This window comes from Ascidiella aspersa, chromosome 4 (genome assembly GCF_963924565.1).
Source record: "Ascidiella aspersa chromosome 4, kaAscAspe10.2, whole genome shotgun sequence".
Taxonomy (NCBI): Eukaryota; Metazoa; Chordata; class Ascidiacea; order Phlebobranchia; family Ascidiidae; genus Ascidiella; species Ascidiella aspersa.
The window spans coordinates 26,822,699-26,841,887 of record NC_139450.1 but is presented as its reverse complement, the minus strand read 5'-3'; the positions used below and the strand labels follow the sequence as shown (position 1 = coordinate 26,841,887).

Genomic DNA, 19,189 nt, shown 5'->3' with positions numbered 1-19,189 from the left:
CAGACCTTAAGAAATTGAGAATTTTTTTGTAAATATTTTACCAAATTATAGTACTTATGTAACGAAAAGGCCCAACTAACTTTTGACAAACGAGCAAGATAAAAAAATTGGATTAAAAACTTTATACTTAACGTAATAAAAATTGTTTTTTTCTTACGTGACCTTATAGGTATAATGCAACGGGGAATACAATACAAACGCCCAGATAACTCTTTGCCCGAAAGACAAACACACATTTTCTTGGAAACATTATAAAAAAGGATGTTTTTTACTGGAATCCGAAAGTATTAACAGCAAGATTCCGCTTGTCGATCACGGATTTGCCGATGCGTATATAAACGAGTAAGACTTTGATGAAAACAATGCAGTTAAATGTGGGAACAAACCTTTGTTAATTTTTATTGATTCTTATAAATTTTATTGTTCGTTAGGTGTCAATGGTTTTGCCACGAGTGCACCCTTATGTTACAGGAACTGAAGGTGAAGTTTTCGCGAAAATATATATTCATTTTACCACAAACTCAATCATCTGTTTATTCGGGTTTATAAACTGTAAGTTGGTTACTTCAGCGTTCGACCAAGAAGGGTTTCACTTGTTTTTGGAAAACCTACCTGGTGATGTATTAAATAGACTTTTTGACTTTAAGGTTTGTCAGAATAATAGTGGTGGACAAGCGGGCTCTGCTGAAAATCGCTTTGGATTCCAACAACGTATGTTCTACACTACTATAGTGTTGTTTTAGAGCAAGCGAACCACCCTTTTCGATAGGTCGTTATTCACTCCATTGCAAGGAGGTAAAATAGAAAGACAGGGATCTTAGACTTTCCAATGCGGCCCCTAAAATTGATTTTTAGTTAGCGTGACGTCAAAAAACAAGTAGACCTTCTGAACCTGCTGTTTTCAGTCAAACAAATACGAAACTAAAATATGGTCCATATACCATTTTCTAATTTTACTAAACTCTATTCGTTTGAAAAAAAATCCATTCTAGAAACCACACGAAGATTTTAACTGGGCCTTCATGGAGCCGTAGAACTAGATCCCCAACAGGTCCACGAACCCCAGTTCAAGAACTCCTGTGTTAGACGCCTTGCGCGATTATAGATCGTTCAGGGCGCTATAGACTGAGAGATGGACGATTATAAAAAATACGAAAGAACTGTAAAATCGACCAAACGCACTTGCAACATCCTTCCAATGCTGTCGGTTGTTCATCATTCCGTCTCTGAGCGGTGCGTAACCAGGACAGAATTCGGCCATCATCTAAACAAATATCGATTTTAATTGTAAAAGTACCTTGTTTAAGTCGATTTTCTACCGTATATATAATAATTTGCTTGCTGCATTTTTTTGTTTGGGATGTAAACTGCTTGTCAATTGTGGTTTTTTTTGTTTGTGTTTTTCGATGAAATAGTTGAACTTGTGCATTTCAAAGCCAACAATTTAATTGGTATGGCAGTAACCTGGGCTGACTCAAGGATGTGATCATCTTAAATGGAAATTCAATTTATAACATTAGATAACAAACCTAGGTCTCAATTTTCCCAAATTATTTGACTTGTAATTCGTATATTTTAAATCACTTATTCACAAGTGACATGATTGAGCATCAGGTGCCATTTAAAATATCGGATTCGATAGTAGAAAAAATTTGGTCGTATTGATTAGTCTTAAACAAGGATGGCGTAACGTTACCAAGATCACAACTAATTTTAGAGCAAGCTTTGGTTACTGAATTCTAGGGCATAACAGAACAATATTTATGTTTGATGATTTGAATTTGTTGTAAACTAAAAACACCCGCATCTCCCTTTGTGCACTTCCCTTTTGTGCGTAACTATACTTATTTAGTTTATTGCAAATAAATGAAATCTCTATAGAGTGGTTGACACTAAGCCTGTGCTTGTCGAAATTATTTTCGCATTAGCTTTGACAGATGAGCGAGTGGTTTACAGTTTTTTTAACGAATTTTTTTGGGAAACACTGGTATACTGTCATCACTTTTCCCCCAGATATATCATACATGATGTGTACAGGTACAGCGGTTGTATTACACAAATCCTCTTTAAAATGTGATTACACTAACATATCAGGCTACTGAAACATTCAAACTTTTAGGTGTACGATTTTGTCGCCCATTGAAAAGTTGTAGTGACCAACCAATACGGCAGGCATGATTATAGTACAGCTTGGGTCCTACCAAAATCAGTCAGACAAATAGGGGTTATTATATTGGACACAAGGCAAAGCTAAAAAGCCTGCGATCTCTAGGTTCGAACTCATGATCTCCACCACACAATGTTTTTTCGTAAATCAGTAAATGCACTGTAAGAGCTCTCGGTATTTAACCTTAAGACTATCGTGAAATATCAGTGATCCGTGTAACAAGCCACCGTTGTCGCTGCACAACTTCCTAATCACAGCAAGGCTTGCGCGTTTTAAGGTTTTTGACAGGCGAGAGTCGAACAGCGGTTAATTTCGACGGCTAGGCTGACAAGGGAAAAAAATCAATAAATGATTTCGACCGACTTGCGGTGTTCCGCCGAGTAAAATGTGTCCTAAAACGGCGAAAAACGGTTGGCGTTCTTTACCGCTGTAAACGTTCGCGGAACTAAACGACAAACTAGTCTGGACACGTTCGTTTTAGTTTCGCCGCGGTTGCGCTCATTTGTTAAAATCCAAAGCATGCAAAAGTTTGAGAATTTTTGAGTTTGCATTGTTTAAGCTCTTGATATCATTGCAATGTAATTTAAAGTGCGTGTTAGGTAGGTTGTGATTATTAGGCCACCCGTCTCTGATAAACATGATATATTTTTTTTAAGATTTGTGACCAAAATTAGTGCACCGGATCTACCGGAAATCTAATCTTAGATTGTCAGGAAAATCAAATAATTCAGCATTTTCACTTGCACTTAATTCTTTGAAGTGAATTCCTAATCATTGTTGAAGAAAAACTGTACCACAACGTTTACATGCTTTCGCGCAATTTTCTTACTTTGTCCTTATGAAGCACGGTGGTGCACAACATTTGAATACTTTTTGTAGTTGAACGATTTGATTTAATGCTTAACTTTCATTTATATTATTTGCCCCCATATCTAAGGAACACATCACAGAAGAAGGTCTATACACGTGAAGATTCGTGTTAAAATTGCCTATCACTGCAAAAAAGAGGGATCATCAAATTTCGAATGTTTATTTAATAAACATTATCGTAAATATTTCAACCAAATGATCTTAGCAGGACTGTCGCAAAATATGAAGCTTTAACTTTGCTTTTTTATAAATTGTTTCTTTCACGTATATTCTTTCAGCCCCCTAAAGTTTAATATCGCATGGTAATCTATATACATGTGAAGCTTGGTGTTTAAATTGACTATTACTGAAAAAAACGGGATCATCATTGCGATTTCAAATCTCATGACATTTTTGTGTGCTTTACAACTGCAAACGTTGAAGGAACGGTTCGAGTTATTATAAGTGGGAAATCATGTAAAACTTTCGAATGTTTATTTAATAAAAATTATCGTAAAATTTGTTAGGACACGTACGCTTAGACACGCATTGACGCTTCTTCGTAGAAAATATTGACACGTGACGCAGACGCGATGACGTAAGATGACGCGAAAAGCAATAGGCGTGACGTCATTGGATGGACGGAGAAAGGCCATCCCATTGTGTGGCGCGACGCACATGCGCGATTTGGCACGCAGCCAGATATCGACATTGTAAAAAGGAACAGAGATGTTTACACCTACTGCTGACTATTGGGATGCCTTATACATTCGGTATTTTATTACGATGTCAAGATATTTTCGGTAAAAGCACCTCGATCCGATCCGATACCAAATGACGTCATTATTTCGCTCAAATAAGAAATTGATCGAATAAAAGTGCAGTAATAATATTCGTCAGGATATTAGACCAAAATTTGGTTTTGCATAACAATACTTTTCGTTTTGATGCTACCAACCAACGAAGAAATCTTTTTAGAGATTTTTTGTTCGCACGTAACAAAAAGGACTGTTTTTCAATAAACAGCACTATAATATTATATACAACATTACAAGAATCTATAGTTTAATTAAGGAAACGTTGGGGTTAGTGCTTTTGTCGCCATAAATGTTCAGGGCAGAGCGAAAGCAATATTTCTTTAACATATTTACAATTTTGCAAGCCTCACATTTTTTTTAATCTATTATCAAGCCACCTTAACATGTGTATCATCGCTACAGCTGTCGTAAGTTAGGACAGATTAAACATTTTTTTTAATATTTTGATTATCCGAAACTTATTTTAACATTTATGACGCTTATGCTTTAGTTGCAAAAAGTTCAACAGGTTTGTTATTACGTCACAGCCAAAAACAATGACGTAACTCACCTGGCAAACGTCGACATGTCGTCAATTGTTAATGCACAAATGGACCGTATATGGCGGCAATCCGCGTTGAGACGAAAAGACACAATATAAATTAAATGCAAACAATAAGTGCTAGAGTTTTCCTGAGGTAAAGTGAAAGGCAATTGGTTTGCAATCTTTCAATGTTTAGCACTGTTTACCGATTCGTTCGTATTGTATAACTGAAGCGTTTGTTGACTGACTTGGGTGTCATTGGGGCCATAAAGTTGGTTGCCGAACGCAACTGCAAATTTGATGAAATGCTGAAATTTGCTGCATCAATGGATGTTACTTACAGTCATTCAACGAAATTAGAATACCTTTCGTTTAGTTTTTAAGGGATTGTAAAAATGAAAAAAATTGTGTGCAAGCCACTCGGTAAATTCATTTCGTTGAGGTTAAGACATACTATTTAAATCAAGTTTTCCCTGTTTCCATTTAAAAATGAGAAGCCGATATAAATGGAAGAACTGTATCTGTCCGGAAGGCACAAGCTGAATAAAACGAACAACAAACATTACCAGTTCCATGAGATACCACAAAGCGCCGGTCTGCCACTATAGCTGCCACTAATCAAATTTTACTTCGCCATAAAAACGCAGCGTTTAAAATTTATTGTCGCCAAATTTACGTCTATCCTACGGGCCAATTTCTAGCTCGATGCTTACTGACCAAATACCTGTAGCCTGCTCTAGTTACCGCTATTAATGGTTCGAAATAACCTTAACATTGAACAGTCTTAACTGCATATCTTTGTTCTTAATAAGCTGTCGAACCTTTGACTATTTTTGTAGGTTTTTTTAACCGTGGATAATGCTTTAGCCTATATTTATAACCAATGCTTCGGCAATTCTTTGGGTAAACAAGGTACAAGGCCTAGAAATTCCAATAGAAGTTGAAACGATACACTATCTTTGTCTATTCTCAGTATAAAACAATCTTCATTTCCAGCTGCAAGCATGCTGCAAAAAAACCCAAATCTCCATTTTCAACTGCACCCCTAACGGTACTTTTGTGCCCCTTTTCAACGCTAACAGGAAAATTAGTTAGGCGTCGGTATACAAACTGACAGAACAAGCAACTACCCAACCAACCAAAACTCATCGTGCAGCTGAACAGCGCGTTGTTTGCCTGTGCAACTTCGACGACGGCTGGTGCAGAGCGGCGAGACGAGGTAACACGACTTGGGCACAAGACAAGCTTCGATCGCGACCCTTTCTCGCTCGAACCAGACGAGACTGTGCCGAAGAGTGGGTGGGGAGGGAGAAAAACAAACAGCACGAAATTCATCGATCGCCTTTATCGCGCCCCAAAGCAGCACCAGTAATACCAGCAACACATCACCCTTCAAACGAGATACCACTCAAAACTAGAACAGGGTTGCCACACACATTTTTATTTCAGTGTGTTTAAACTTTTAAGAAAGGTTATCGGTTTGAAAGACCGAAAACTGTATCACTCGATTTGTTTTAAAAAAAAAATAAAATAAAAAAATAAAAGCAATGTAGATCCATCGGTCAACACAATAGCCAATAGTTTAACAACGTTGTTTTACCAAGGCATTTACTAAATACAAAACTCACAAATTCAAATGCTGATATTAAAGACTTGTGAAAAATATAGGGTTTTTCGAAGACTGTTTAACAGACAAATTAATTCATATGCAATCAAAGACGTTTAAAAATGGAAAGACTTTGTGGTGATCTTTGTAACAACCTTATGTGTTAAAAAATTGTTGACACAGAGTGAAGCAGTATCGATTGATTGGGGCTTAAACACTAAAACTTATAAATGAAGCAACAAAAAATGGCCAGAAAAACGTTTACAGTCTTCTATTGGATAAATCCAAAACATCAAAACAATGGTGCATATAATTCTGTACCAGAAGAACTTATTGTATTATACTATGCCTGGTAGCAACAGCATATTTAATGTTCATATAGGCTAGACTACCTAAAAAAACGTTAAAAATGCTATAATTCTGTAGGACCTTGATACTCTTACTAAGTGTTGGATTTATTTTGTCTAAACTTAAAACTAAACTTTTTTTTGCTTTGTAACATCTGCCGCGGTGTCGATTTATAACTTATATTTTCCCACCACCTCGTGCGTTTATTTGTGTGCTCAGAAGAAGAAAATCGACCTATCCTGCATTTTGTAGCCAGCAAAAATCGATGCGACCACCTCCGCTGTCGTCCAACGACTTGACGGATGGGGAAACCATCGCACTTTTCGCCCAGCACAAATACCCACCCCCACCCCCCGCGCACACACACAGACAAACACCCCGTTCGCGGGTTTTCCGCCGTTTCATCAGTAGTTCTCAACCTTTTCCCACCGTCAACGACCTATTGGCTTTTTAATCTCGCTGCCTGCCACCTATGGTTTAAAAACAAACGACTTGCGCCAATTTGTTTTGTGAGTTGAAAGCACAAATTGACTTTTAAAACTTATTCATAGGGCTACAGCCGCATGTATGAGTTTGCTAGTTGATTTAAAGTGGCAAATATTAAATAGAATATAACTAACACTTGCGTTCCTAAACTCTGCTTAAGACATAACGGCTGCTTGTGTAACGCCAGAAAAGCGTTTACGTATAATAAAGGTGATAGGCGTACCACAGGTTAAGTAGCAAGTACGGCGATTTTAACGAGTTTCGTCTTAACCTATTAAGTAAAGAAGTGGTTCTCAAGCTTTTTCCGCTTGTTTATAAGTAAAATGTTTTACATTTCCTACTAAACAACATTAAATAAAAAAACTATTTCAATCTGCCAATTTTAACGCGACAAAACATAAAAGTTTTAAAGTAATTTTAAACTGACTTAATTAGTTTACGAGTTGGTCGACATTTCGCTACACATATATATTAGCACCGCTGTTGTATCGTTCGTTTTCATCTTTCTATTGGGACCAATTAAGGCCACTAAACAAACATTTGTTTAGTTATATCGGTTTGCGTTCGACGTCTTGTTTACACAAGGAGTATAGCGTTGTTTTATAGAAGCTTCAAGTGGTAAGACTAGGTTTCATGACTTAACACTAAAATCCTATCAGCTATTTTAAAAGTAAAAAGTCAAATCGACAAAAACATGAAAAAGAATTAAGAGAAAAATAAAACCGGTTCCAAATGTATATTAAAGCTCGATCTAAGTCAGGGGTTCTTAAACAGTTTTTTCGCGGACCCCTTAAAAATTTATTTGCTTAGCATGGACCAGTGTAGGCAAGAAGTTTTAAGAAATGACGTCAAATAGAGTCTAAATACATTCAGTGGGAAAACGTTTAATTATTGATTAAACTTTTTTCTTTAAAAAGGTGATTACTTTCTAAATATACACTAAATTTCAATTAGGCCTTCATGGACCCCAAAAAAGTAGTTCACGAACCCCAAAGGGTCCTTGGACTCCAGTTTAAGAACCACTGGTCTATGTTTTAATGCAACGGCTGATTTTCTGTGCTATACTCAGTTAACGCGCTCACATTTTCCACAGAAATCGGCATGAAAAATCAAATCTAAAGCGTATTGCAACTGGTGATTTTTCTGGAATGTTTTTGCAATTCAGCACTGCCTGTTGGATAAGTCTTTCAAAACCAAAGCAGAAACGCTTGAAAAGTTTAAGGGAAACTTCATCTTGCAGCTCAGAACTGCTGTGAGACAGAAACTTTTAAATGCAGAACACTGCAGTATCTAAGCAGTTATGGCCAGAAAAACCCAACTTAAACAAATAAAAACTCTTCAGTTCGTTTAATACTTGAAGTAACAAGCATCTAACCCTTCTCAGACAGACTTTACTGATCAAGACTGCTGTCCCAAACACTCTCCGATTCTCCAAAATCCGGCCACTTTTAAGCGCGCGCGTCTAAGTACAATACCCTGTTACAAGAAACCCGCCCAGGTTCCGGAGACGCGAAAACTACAGAAACAGAAGTCGTAAAACGCTGGCCGTCTCTTCTTTGGGCCACCCTGCTCAGGGCGTATACAGCGCAGTGGTTTGTTTGCTGAGACGCGAAAGGGCAATATTTGCTTCCCCGCGCTAGCCGGACCAAGGCAATTTGTCGGAAGACTAGCGATTATCGCAGGTAACGCGACGATCCTCGTGTTTGGCTGTATTTATTACACGTCGCTCACTTCAAACGACCGACATTCGTGTTGGACGCGCGATCATTTCGAAACACGGGTTTTTTTCGTTTATTTGACTTTTTTCGTTTATTTGAGGCACAAAAGCAGATTTTTTGCAAATTTCGTTATTTTAGTATTGCTAGCAAAGTAGGCGGAACAGAATTTTAAAATGCCGCAGATTTTTTTTACTTGTCCCATTTCAAGTCTTCTTTCTTATCGTGCCAAAAATACGCCGTAAAAATGCTTTGAGGCATCAGATGAAGTATAGGTAATTAAAATTAGTGCCACACCTGAACTTGTTGGTTTGGCCTAAACCAGGGGCCACTAAACTATTTATATAGGGCTTATTAAGTGTAAAGCCTGACAGATGAAGGCCAGTTAACGAAAGGCCAGTTAAAGATTGACAATCGGGAACGAATATGAATTTATATGTCGGGCCTTATTGGCTTAAATATTATTAAACGAAGAAAACTTATATAATTATTTAACAAAAACTGTAGCGAGCTTTATGAAACTGCTGTTCAATTTAAAATATTATATTAAAAGATATAGTTTGGATTAGCAATAGACAACATTTTATCACTATTTTTTCCCTATTTAGGCAAAACGCCGTGGATTAAATAAATGACCCTGCAAGGCCGCATCTGCCAGTGGAGCGCAGTTTGGTGACTCGGACTCCTGGTCAAAACCAAAAGTAATTACGACAATGATTTTGTGAATGTTTGTCTGCTAAATGTATGGCCGTCGCTTTCCATTAAAGTACTCATTCCATTAAAAATATGTGGAGCGCATCAAACTGAACAAAACTAAACGTTTTTAAACGCACGAAATCAAATCGTTGTTTCGCTTTACAGGTGTTGGCAAAACAATAGATTAAATCTACTCAGCGTCAAACACCCCGACTTTTTAAAACTAATTAGATCTTAAAATGAAACACAGCCAAAGTTTTATGACTTTCTTTCCTCGTGGGAACAATCGTTCATTACTCCATAACGGCGATATTACCTACGAAACTTGTGTTTTTGTTGGGAGGGAGGGGGCGGGGTGCTGGGACTCGGTGACTGCGTTTTACCTTAACTGACAATTGGAGGCAGCCACCGGTCTAATTGACGCGGCAAAACAACAGCTTGTGAAACGAGATAGGCGCGGATCGATTTATCGATAAAGGCGAAGCCCGGAAAACGAGGACTTGCAGTTGCGCTGCCAAATTCGCCATTATAAGTCCAACAGAAATGAGTCAAATTGATTTATAACCCACCCGCAGCACGCACCGTTATGTACAGACGAGTTTTAATGTTAAATATATTGAACCGTTCGTGGAACAACGCTTAAACATATCAATACGCACATATAAATGACGGATAATTTGCATTTTATCCCGAAACCTATATTTATTTTGGACAAAAATACTGCCGCACTATACGCTGCTCTTTATAGTTGTTCTTCAGAGAAACAAAATACTAAATCAAATATACGAATAAAATCATGTAAGCTTCGGTAGACTTACAATTCATCACATAGGAAATAATTTTCATTGACGGGACTTAATTTGATGAGCCCTTTTTTACATTTTTCAAATCGCCGAAGCATCCAGATGTAAAACAGAATGCATCACCGTTTACAGTGACTCTAATATCTACCTTATTTGGGTATCCAAACCTTATTTCAGTAACAAAATACTCCGACACAACAACCCGGAATTAAAAATCTGCATCCAATTCGATACTTTTCTTTGAAACGAAAATATACCAAATCGTCACCGAACCAGATGAACCACTTTCAAAAGATTTTTGGGGAAAAGTCAGAAACCAACTAAAACCCACGGAACGGATTTGGTGCTGTTTGTTTTATTGTAAAACACATATCAGCACATTTTGGCTTACCTAATATAATTTAACAGTCGTATAGGTCTTCTACATTGAGGTACCCCGAAACCTTGTCTGTCGACAGTCGCGTTCAGATCAATTTTCTAATGTTACGAGGTCCGACGAGCATCGCTTTAAGCAAAACAACGCCAATCGCCCGTCAAACTTGAACAGAAATTGGATTCGAAATCTCTAGAACGATCGATCTATCTAGCCCGAAAGACGGCAAATCAAACGAAGAACATTCGGCGGGATTAAACAAGTTGGTCGCGAATCGATTTCTACTTTCCAACGACGCTTGATCGAAGTGAATGACGTTAACAGGAGACGTTGAAGCTAGATGTAAGGGAAAGGGAATCCGTGCCACTCAGGTTGTTTTCAGAAAAGTTCGGAAAGTTAATTGATCGTTGAGAACCTTAAGATGGATTTAGGACGAAAAAGAGGCATATGCTGAACCAGTAACTCTCAACTTTTGCATCGCAGCGCCCCAAATACTTAAGTATAACAGCGTACCTTGGCGACCCAATTCTCTTCACTGAACTTTCTGTAAGACACCAAACATAGGACATTACTAACAATAAGTTCGATTTTTTATTATTAAGAACCCTGTTTTCGTATTGCTTCCACAATTTTTCCAGTTTGAGAAAAATCTTGCTCAGAAACTCTAATCTCAATAAATCTTACCTTGTGCAATATTGCAAACTGTGCCCCAACCCAATCATATGGCGACCCAATTGGGGGTCGCGACCCAAGGCTGAGATTAAGAAATATTTTAAATGAGTCGATAAAACGTTTTATGGGATCCACGAACCAAACGTATTTAATATTAAACCGGATCCGACTGGATAATTGGAATAAAACAAAGCAAGTGAACCCATCTTAATAAACTTTGCTATATAATAATAGGTCATTTTAATATATACATGTTACATCCTATCATATGTAGTAGCGTTTTTTGTTAATTTTAATGTATTTGCGTTTTCGCCTCTGAACAAGTTTTACATCCTTTTTAATCATCAGCAAAGTTTACGCCAAATATACAACCGTTTTTAACGTCTCTACGGACTAGTTTGACTATTAAGTCTTGTGATTCCAGGTCCTATTTATCACCAAGTCCCGATTACACCGAAAACCATCGCAGACCAATTGAATCTGTCGATCAATGCCTTTCGGTGTACTATGATACGGAAGCCGTAATCGTTCAAAAAGCAGCTTCCGAGTGGCTAAATCACAGTTGTTAATAAACACATATGCTTGCTATCTTTCAAGTACAGATTAGTTGTTTTAAACTGATGGAGGCATGTGGAATGATCGTTTTTGGTTCTGGTTTATGGGGGGGGGGGGGATTTTATATTTTAAGAATGTAAACTTTGGAAGTTCTACGATGTATGCTGGACAAGGGCATTGTGCAAAAAATTATCGTACTATAAAAATAAATGAGCAGTTTACGGCCATTTAAACCTACAGCAATTGGTGTTAAATTTTAATGTATTTGCTAAAAGGTTTAAAGATTCAAATAAAACTTTGCAACTCTACGGAAAATGCAGCAAGTGTAAATTTGCCGGAAACGTGCGATTTAGCTTTTACCTAAATATGCTTTTCTCTTTAAAAGTAAAGCTTTTTGAGTTTGTGTATGAACTATTTTTACCTAAGATATTTTATTATATGAAAAAATATCTATCTTAGTTAAAACAAAAAATTAACTTTAAAAACAAAAAGGTTAATATTGTTGTGGCGAATTGTAGTGTTAATGATACGAGACATCGTACACTGTCTTGCCTGATGTCTCTTGCTGTTCTACTATTTGTAGTAGCCTATGTTAAATAGTGCCAAAGTAATTCGCTTTAATGTAAAACAGCATTATTTGTAATGCGACAGTAAGCTGACGTTAATGGGCTTAAAGAGCAAACTTGTGTTTTGGATTCAAAGCGCGGAATATAAAGTATGCCCGGTACGATTTGTTGCGGACCCTTTTCGAGCTTTGTCAACTGTATTCTGATCAATTGCAGTACGTTTTATTCAATTAAGAGATACACGCATTGCTAGTAGATGTCCCGTGGGTTGTTCTACGTTAGCAAAGCTTAATGTTTGACAGCACAAACAATCTGTTGTTTTGATCTTTTGGAATCAAGTTGAGGACAACTATAACGTTTTTGTAGGCGTGCTTCCTTTTTCAGCCTCGGTGTGTTGACATTATGCTCAACTGGCTTTTGTAAGTTCTACAGTAACAGGGATGTTGTGACAAAAAGAACATTGTTACGAACGCAGTGCGGATTAACTAACAATTAAAAATATATGACATCTTGACAGATTGTTGACGATTGAGGCAACATTGTGAACTGGGGTATGGGTTGTGCTAGGGGGGTAGTTGTTTGGTTAATAACAGCTTGAGGAATGGTTCGGGATCAATTGGGATTTTTTTAATTTTATGGCTCGAAGCTAGGTTAGGAATTCCATCAAGGGTTTAAAGTTGGTCAAGTGCCTTGCTGGTCGAATAGAAGTTTAAAGTATTTTTAGGCCTTCGGTATTAACATGTGGGTAATTTCACCCTAATTGGTAACAATTTAAAAGGTGTTATTATTAGAAGTATACGAGATGCTATTTTTGAGCGATGCATAACAAAAAGCAGATTCAAACCCTATTTTTACATTGTAGGGTATAAAGGTGTAACAAAAATCAGATAACGTGTAAAAAAAGGTTAGAGCCACTGATTCAGGGTGTTGTAAATTTGCACCAGTACGATGTTAGGTAATAAGAGTTAAAATATGGGTTGACAATTTTATGCAGCAACGATCGGTCAGGGAGGTTGTACAAAACAAGTATTTCCTGTATGGGTCTATCCTAGGATTAGGGGGTTGACTTCTTGGGTTGTAATTTATGTCGAGGTGTAAATAATAAACTTAGTATTTGAACAACATTCGCAGACGTGATGAAATCATGTCCGTGTGCTTATTGAAATAATAAGCGCAGAAGGAGAAAAAATGGTAAAAAAATAAACAGATACGTCTTTAATCAGTTTTTTTATGAAAAACAATTTTGCTTAAATCGGAATTAGGTCGAATAAGCCTATAGTTGTATTTTTTCTACAAACCTCGTAAGCCATCGAGCAAACTCCGTCGATAAAACCGATCTGCATTTTGGGGAGATCCCCCTGCTTGCTCCTGTCCATCATGGCGATAGGCTCGGTGCCGAACAATTTCCGTTCCATGTCTCCCTGGTCGTAGAACTCGCTCGTAACAAGGTGCGCCATCTACATTTGCGTGTAAGAAAAACTTGGTAAACTCGTTTAAGATTAACTCGCTAAAATCTTATAAGAACAACCTGGTATATTGGTATAAAACTAACTGCGGGTATAACGTCTAAAAAATGCCCTAAACTTCGGTAAACTCGAATAAGAATAAATCGGTGTACTCGTATAAGATTAATTCGGTAAACCGGAATACGATTAATTCGGTAACCTCGTATTTTATGAATAACTCGGTTAAAATAGGAAGTGCTATATATGTAGATAATGTTTAAATAAAACGTTTTTAAATTGAATATAAAAAATACAGGTGACTTAGCGGATTATGGTGCTTGAACCAATCTTTATAAAATAACTGGCATTAAGATTAGAGTCCATTCAGTTATTACAAAAATGTTCAAAATATAATAAAGTTGATAAGCGTTCGTAAGTTATCCAAAGAGTCGTAAATCCCGCCCTTGTCAGTTGCTTGAAAAGAAGGGTGACTAGTGCATCGCTATTTTAAGATGAAGCCGATGCTTTTTTTGTTGACTCAATATTTCCCCCATAAGATATAAGCAACAGTTAATAAGGGACCCACACGACCGCACAGTGTATATTAAGCTGTCACGTGGAAGCAGTTACCAGAAGTAAGGCCACATCGTAGAACTCGCTCGTAAAACGAAAATAACAATCCGCGGGGGGTTAAGGTTCTCGTAAAAACTCGGCCGTCGTATTACGACGTACGGTTGGTTTTCTGCAAATCGAGCTCCCAAAATCGATGAGTTTCGGTTTTTGTCCGATATAATCGTCTATTTCCTTTATTCGCTAAATTTATGATAAATTCGGTTTCTTACAAACACCCTGACTTAGAGGTGAGTTAGGGGCTTAATAAAAAAAAACTATGTTTTTATTTGTTAAATATCGAGTTTGGCAAACACGAATTTCTCTTTTAACTTTATACTTTATTGCCGCGACTAAAATGCGTCATTTACTTTCAAACACTTAATTATTCTTTTCAGTGATTTATACTCAGTCCCATGTAGTGACCTGAATGTAACAGGATACTTACTTTACACACTGTTCAGTGTTGTCACGGGGAATCATACCAGGCCTCATTACAAAACTGAATTTTTAGCCAACTTTCGCAATATAAATAATAACTTTTTTTGAGCTATTTGAATAGTTTCGGATTTTAGTGCGTTTTTACCATTTAAAGAAAAATATTTTCACAAACGTTTTTTTACAAACGTTTCGGCAATACATCATGCCATCATCAGTGTAAAAATTCAAGTGTCATTGACTTAAATCGTTACAACACTGTGAAGAACCCCCAGCATGCGGCCATAGTCTCGTTTGACCTCTGACCTTTTGCTGGACCTCCCAGGGCTTGGTGATGGACGAGAGGTCACAGGCGGTCATCATCATTGACATCAGGAGCATCCGGTTCTGGTTGCTGAAGTCTCGCTCCTCCGGCTTTGTTTCGAGCAGGGCCTTGAATGTGTTTCGACGCCTGCGAAAAATAGCAGTTTTCAGAAACGGGTGGGTTGGCCTTAAACATGGGTCACCAAACTAGGGCCCAAATTAAAGCTAAATTTATGAAGTGTTAAACTAAGCGACAATTTTATAAGCTCACTGTCAGGGTTGCCACAATAATTATGAAAATAACTCAAAGACGTTCAAAGAATGTTGAAGATTAGTAATTTGTAGGTTTTAAAGAGCTAAAATTAAATCGCTCGGCGTTCTTTTACAGTAATATAATTCAAAAATAAAACAATATGATGACTTAGTCAACACAGTTAAAAATAGTTTTGTACCAGAACACTTTCTAAAACACATGACTTAAGCTGCACATAAATTAAATTTAAATATAATATAAAGATTAAGGGAAAAACATAGGGTTTTTTTGAAGACGTGTTGATATGCAAATTAATTCAAATACTTTTATTCAAAAATCTGTGGCAACCTTGACTATAAGTTTAAATAAATATTTCTTGATGTTTCCTTCTTTTAATAATTATCAAGGTAATAAATTTTGACACAAAATCAATTTTCGCCCCGCGATCTTTAATTTTCTACGCAGTTATCCGCTCTTGTAAGAAAAACCTTTGGCAACCCCTGGTTTAGAACGTCACTTGTTATGTCTAACTATAACTTTCAGCCGTTATGTTCTAAAGTGACTTTTGTTGGGTGGTTTCGTTCAGCGATTCATAAACTGGAGTCGGAGGACCAACTGGGGTCCGTAAAGCAGTTTCAGAGGGCCCGTAAGGAGATTTAGTCTTCCGGTTTTTAAAATTAGGCTTTAGCGAATGTTTTTAAACTTTATCTACGTTTTAAACAATTATCTGTCATCGTTATTGTCTTCAGCTATGCTTTATTATTCGATCATATAGTGTGTTTTATAATGTCTCTTGTGACATCATAAAGCATCTATTATGCTGTACTATACCTGCTATCAGCAAATCGTTTTGTTAGAAAGTTGTTACATTAGAAAGAACCGTGACTGCACTACCGACCCTTGAATTTTTACAGGGCAGCGAAAAATCAAGATAATTGCAACGGGTCCACCAGGCAAAATGTTTAGAAAACTTTGGGATTTAGTTGACACAGCAGCATTTTCTAGCATCTTGGCATGTGGAGTTGGCCGCAAAATGGCCTACAAACATTTCGTGACAAGACTGACAAATTATCAATCGACATAATTTGCGACAAGTTGAAATCTTAATGAAACATACATGACACACATGTATATACAACAGTGAAATAGCTCTTTAGAATTCGTCCCTTTGATCAACGACCAAAGCACTCGTATCATGGTGCACAGAAAGCTTCAAAAGACTAACCTAATGATGGTTGGTGGACAACAGTAAACCAAGATACATGACTGACCACCAGTGTTGTAATAACTAAAGTGACTTGACTTTAGTCCATTAAATCACCGTTTTCAATTGATCTGACTTTATTTAAGTCGTTCGACTAAATTACTTCACTTGATGACTTAAATCTTTTGGACAAATGACTTGACTTGGAATTAAGTTATTTTGTTAACCAAGTTGTGTTTTCATTAAATATTTGCGTTTTTGTTATTTTCCCGTTGAGTCATTTTTCATAATCGAACGATCTAACCATTTTTTTTTCATTTAACGTTTTGTCTTTATCTCAATGACTTGATCCTAAAATTACTTGAATTGAGCAAATCGATGACTTGGACTTGATCTTGTATTTTTATGCCAATTTTAACGATTGTAATATTTATTCTGGAAAGAAAAATGAAAAAAAAAAAATAACTAGAAATATTTAAAAAATACATTTTTTCAAATAACGAGATTAATTGTTTTACATTAAAATTTATCTTAAGTTTTGCACATTAAACACTTCTGTATACTGCATTTGTGTTAATTTTTTTAGTTATATTGTTATTATCGGACGAGTTACCAATTTTCCTAATTTACAGTTGCTTTTATATCAATGACGTGACTTGAAATTGACTTTCTCTTATAATGACTTGACTGGGACTTGACTTGGGCAACCGATGGCTTGGACTGGGACTTGACATGCTATTTTTGCAAAAGACTTGACTTAGACTTAAGTTATTTTACAACTGACTTGACTGGGACTTAAGTCATTTCAAAATGACTTGTTTAGAACACTGGGGGTCTGACAACAAGACACTTACTGGAAATAGAGGGCGAGGTCGGTGGCGAGAATGGCGTGCTTCATCATTTCGCACGCGTCGCTGAACTCTTTCTCGGTGAAGGACTCGAAGATGTTATTTCCCTCCATGCTGCTGATGCGCAGGCAAGTGTCGTAGTGGTGGTTCTCCAGAGTCGACGTGTTGTAGAGTACGGCCAGGGGAGCGCCGGCCCTGCAGCGAAAATGTGGCTGTGTTAAACAAGATTCCAGCCATAAGACCGAGATAAGAACAACATCAAAGTCGGAATTAAACACACTTTCGGAATAAGACCAAACTAGGACTAATAACTAATAGTCGTAGTACAGTCTAAATAGGAATAAGTTCTAAACCCGTCAGAACAAGACCGAAATGGTCAGAATCAGGCCTAAACAACACTTTCCCTAGTCCCAAACCGCACACCTAAGTAAGTATAAAAATCTTGTGTCAAAACAGCGGCGCCCTACCGGTTCGCGTCCAAACGTCGACGCCAAACGACCGATGTCAAAAATAAATAAATAATAAAAAAAAACGATACCTACAGCCTCCGATCGTCCCATACCCTCTTCTTACACTTTCAGGCGTTTTTTGGCTATATAAACCTTATCCGATGGATTTAGGAGGTATTCCGGCATATTTTGGTCTTATTCAGACGATTTCGATCTTATGCTGTATTGGACATTCCAGCGTATAGATTTTTCTGCTTTATCGGTTAGGAGCCGATGTCCGATGTCACGTTGTAGTATCGGTACTCGTCCGATACTATAGCGTGGTATCGGTGCTGATCTAATACCAATCTAACATCGGAATTTCAGGCATGATTTGTGATCCGAAACCGCGATTCTACCATGAAAGGTAAAATATCAAATCATATAGTCAGTTAACAACTCGTGGTAACTAAATCCCTCAACGCTAAAGCAAATTGCGTCCTCATAACCTAAACAAATTACCCCTGAACCTTAGTTTGTCAAGTGAAAAGGCACTATTGTATTTGTATACTAATGCGAATAAATTTGGATACTATTTCCCAACACAAGTGTTTTGCTGTAAAGCAACGTGTAGCCTATAGTTAAGAAATACGAAAGTCATTGAGGGTCGGGCAATTATGGGGATTGTATACCCTAAATAAACCAGTAAACCGTAATTTTCCAATCAATATATCGCATTTCATTCAAGACGTTGCAGCCTTCACTTGATGTTAACGTGACCAATTTTTTATTAGTAACAAGACCACTAGATAACAAATTATCGCAAATGACAGTTATGTAGTCGTTGATACGTGGTTCACGATTTGGCTCGTGTTTTAATCGTCTACAATTTATTCAAAACGTTTCTTATTGTAACCTATCCAGTGCTCCTCACACTTTTCTTCGTCGTATATCTTCAACAAATTTTTAATACCAAGGAAAAAAACTAATAATTTGTTGTTTTGCCGATTGCCCCTAGTATACCCTTAGTTGGATTATATTGGGTCTCATATCTCGCCTCAAAAAACAATATGACTTCACATAGGTCAGCACGCCGTGCCTATCCTTAAAAAAGCAACAAAAAACACATAGGCCAGTGTATACCCTTGATATACCTTTTGTCAGATGTATATCCTAGCTTTGATTCGGTCAACACTTGGGTGTACCATCTAACCGGTTATATTTCTATATGAACTTTAAGTGTTTTCATACACTATCTATCAGTGTTGTAATGACTTGAAGATTAAGTGCACTTAAGTCACTGTTTTCAAATGACTTAATTTGAGTCTTTTGGGCAAAAGACTTGGGTTGAAATGAAATAGTTTCTTAAGGTATTTTTTTATAGAATTGAGCTATATATCCAATAGTTTGCAAATAAAACAAATTGCGTGCTATATGTTGCGATTTTTCTATTTTTTAATTCAGTGATTGTTTATAAGTGTACG

The 19,189-nt window shown here is 37.0% G+C and overlaps 1 protein-coding gene across 1 annotated transcript in view; it reads right to left on the bottom strand.

Moving 5' to 3' along the window:
• Positions 1-19,189, bottom strand: part of LOC146157217 (cGMP-specific 3',5'-cyclic phosphodiesterase-like) — a 49,957-nt gene that overhangs the window by 4,961 nt on the left and 25,807 nt on the right. The window contains exons 14-17 of the mRNA XM_083386796.1: positions 17,284-17,472; positions 14,976-15,120; positions 13,476-13,634; positions 1,183-1,264 (exon numbers count right to left, since the gene is read on the bottom strand). Of these exons, the coding sequence (XP_083242922.1) occupies positions 1,183-1,264; positions 13,476-13,634; positions 14,976-15,120; positions 17,284-17,472 (575 nt within the window). The remainder of the gene's footprint in view (positions 1-1,182; positions 1,265-13,475; positions 13,635-14,975; positions 15,121-17,283; positions 17,473-19,189) is intronic.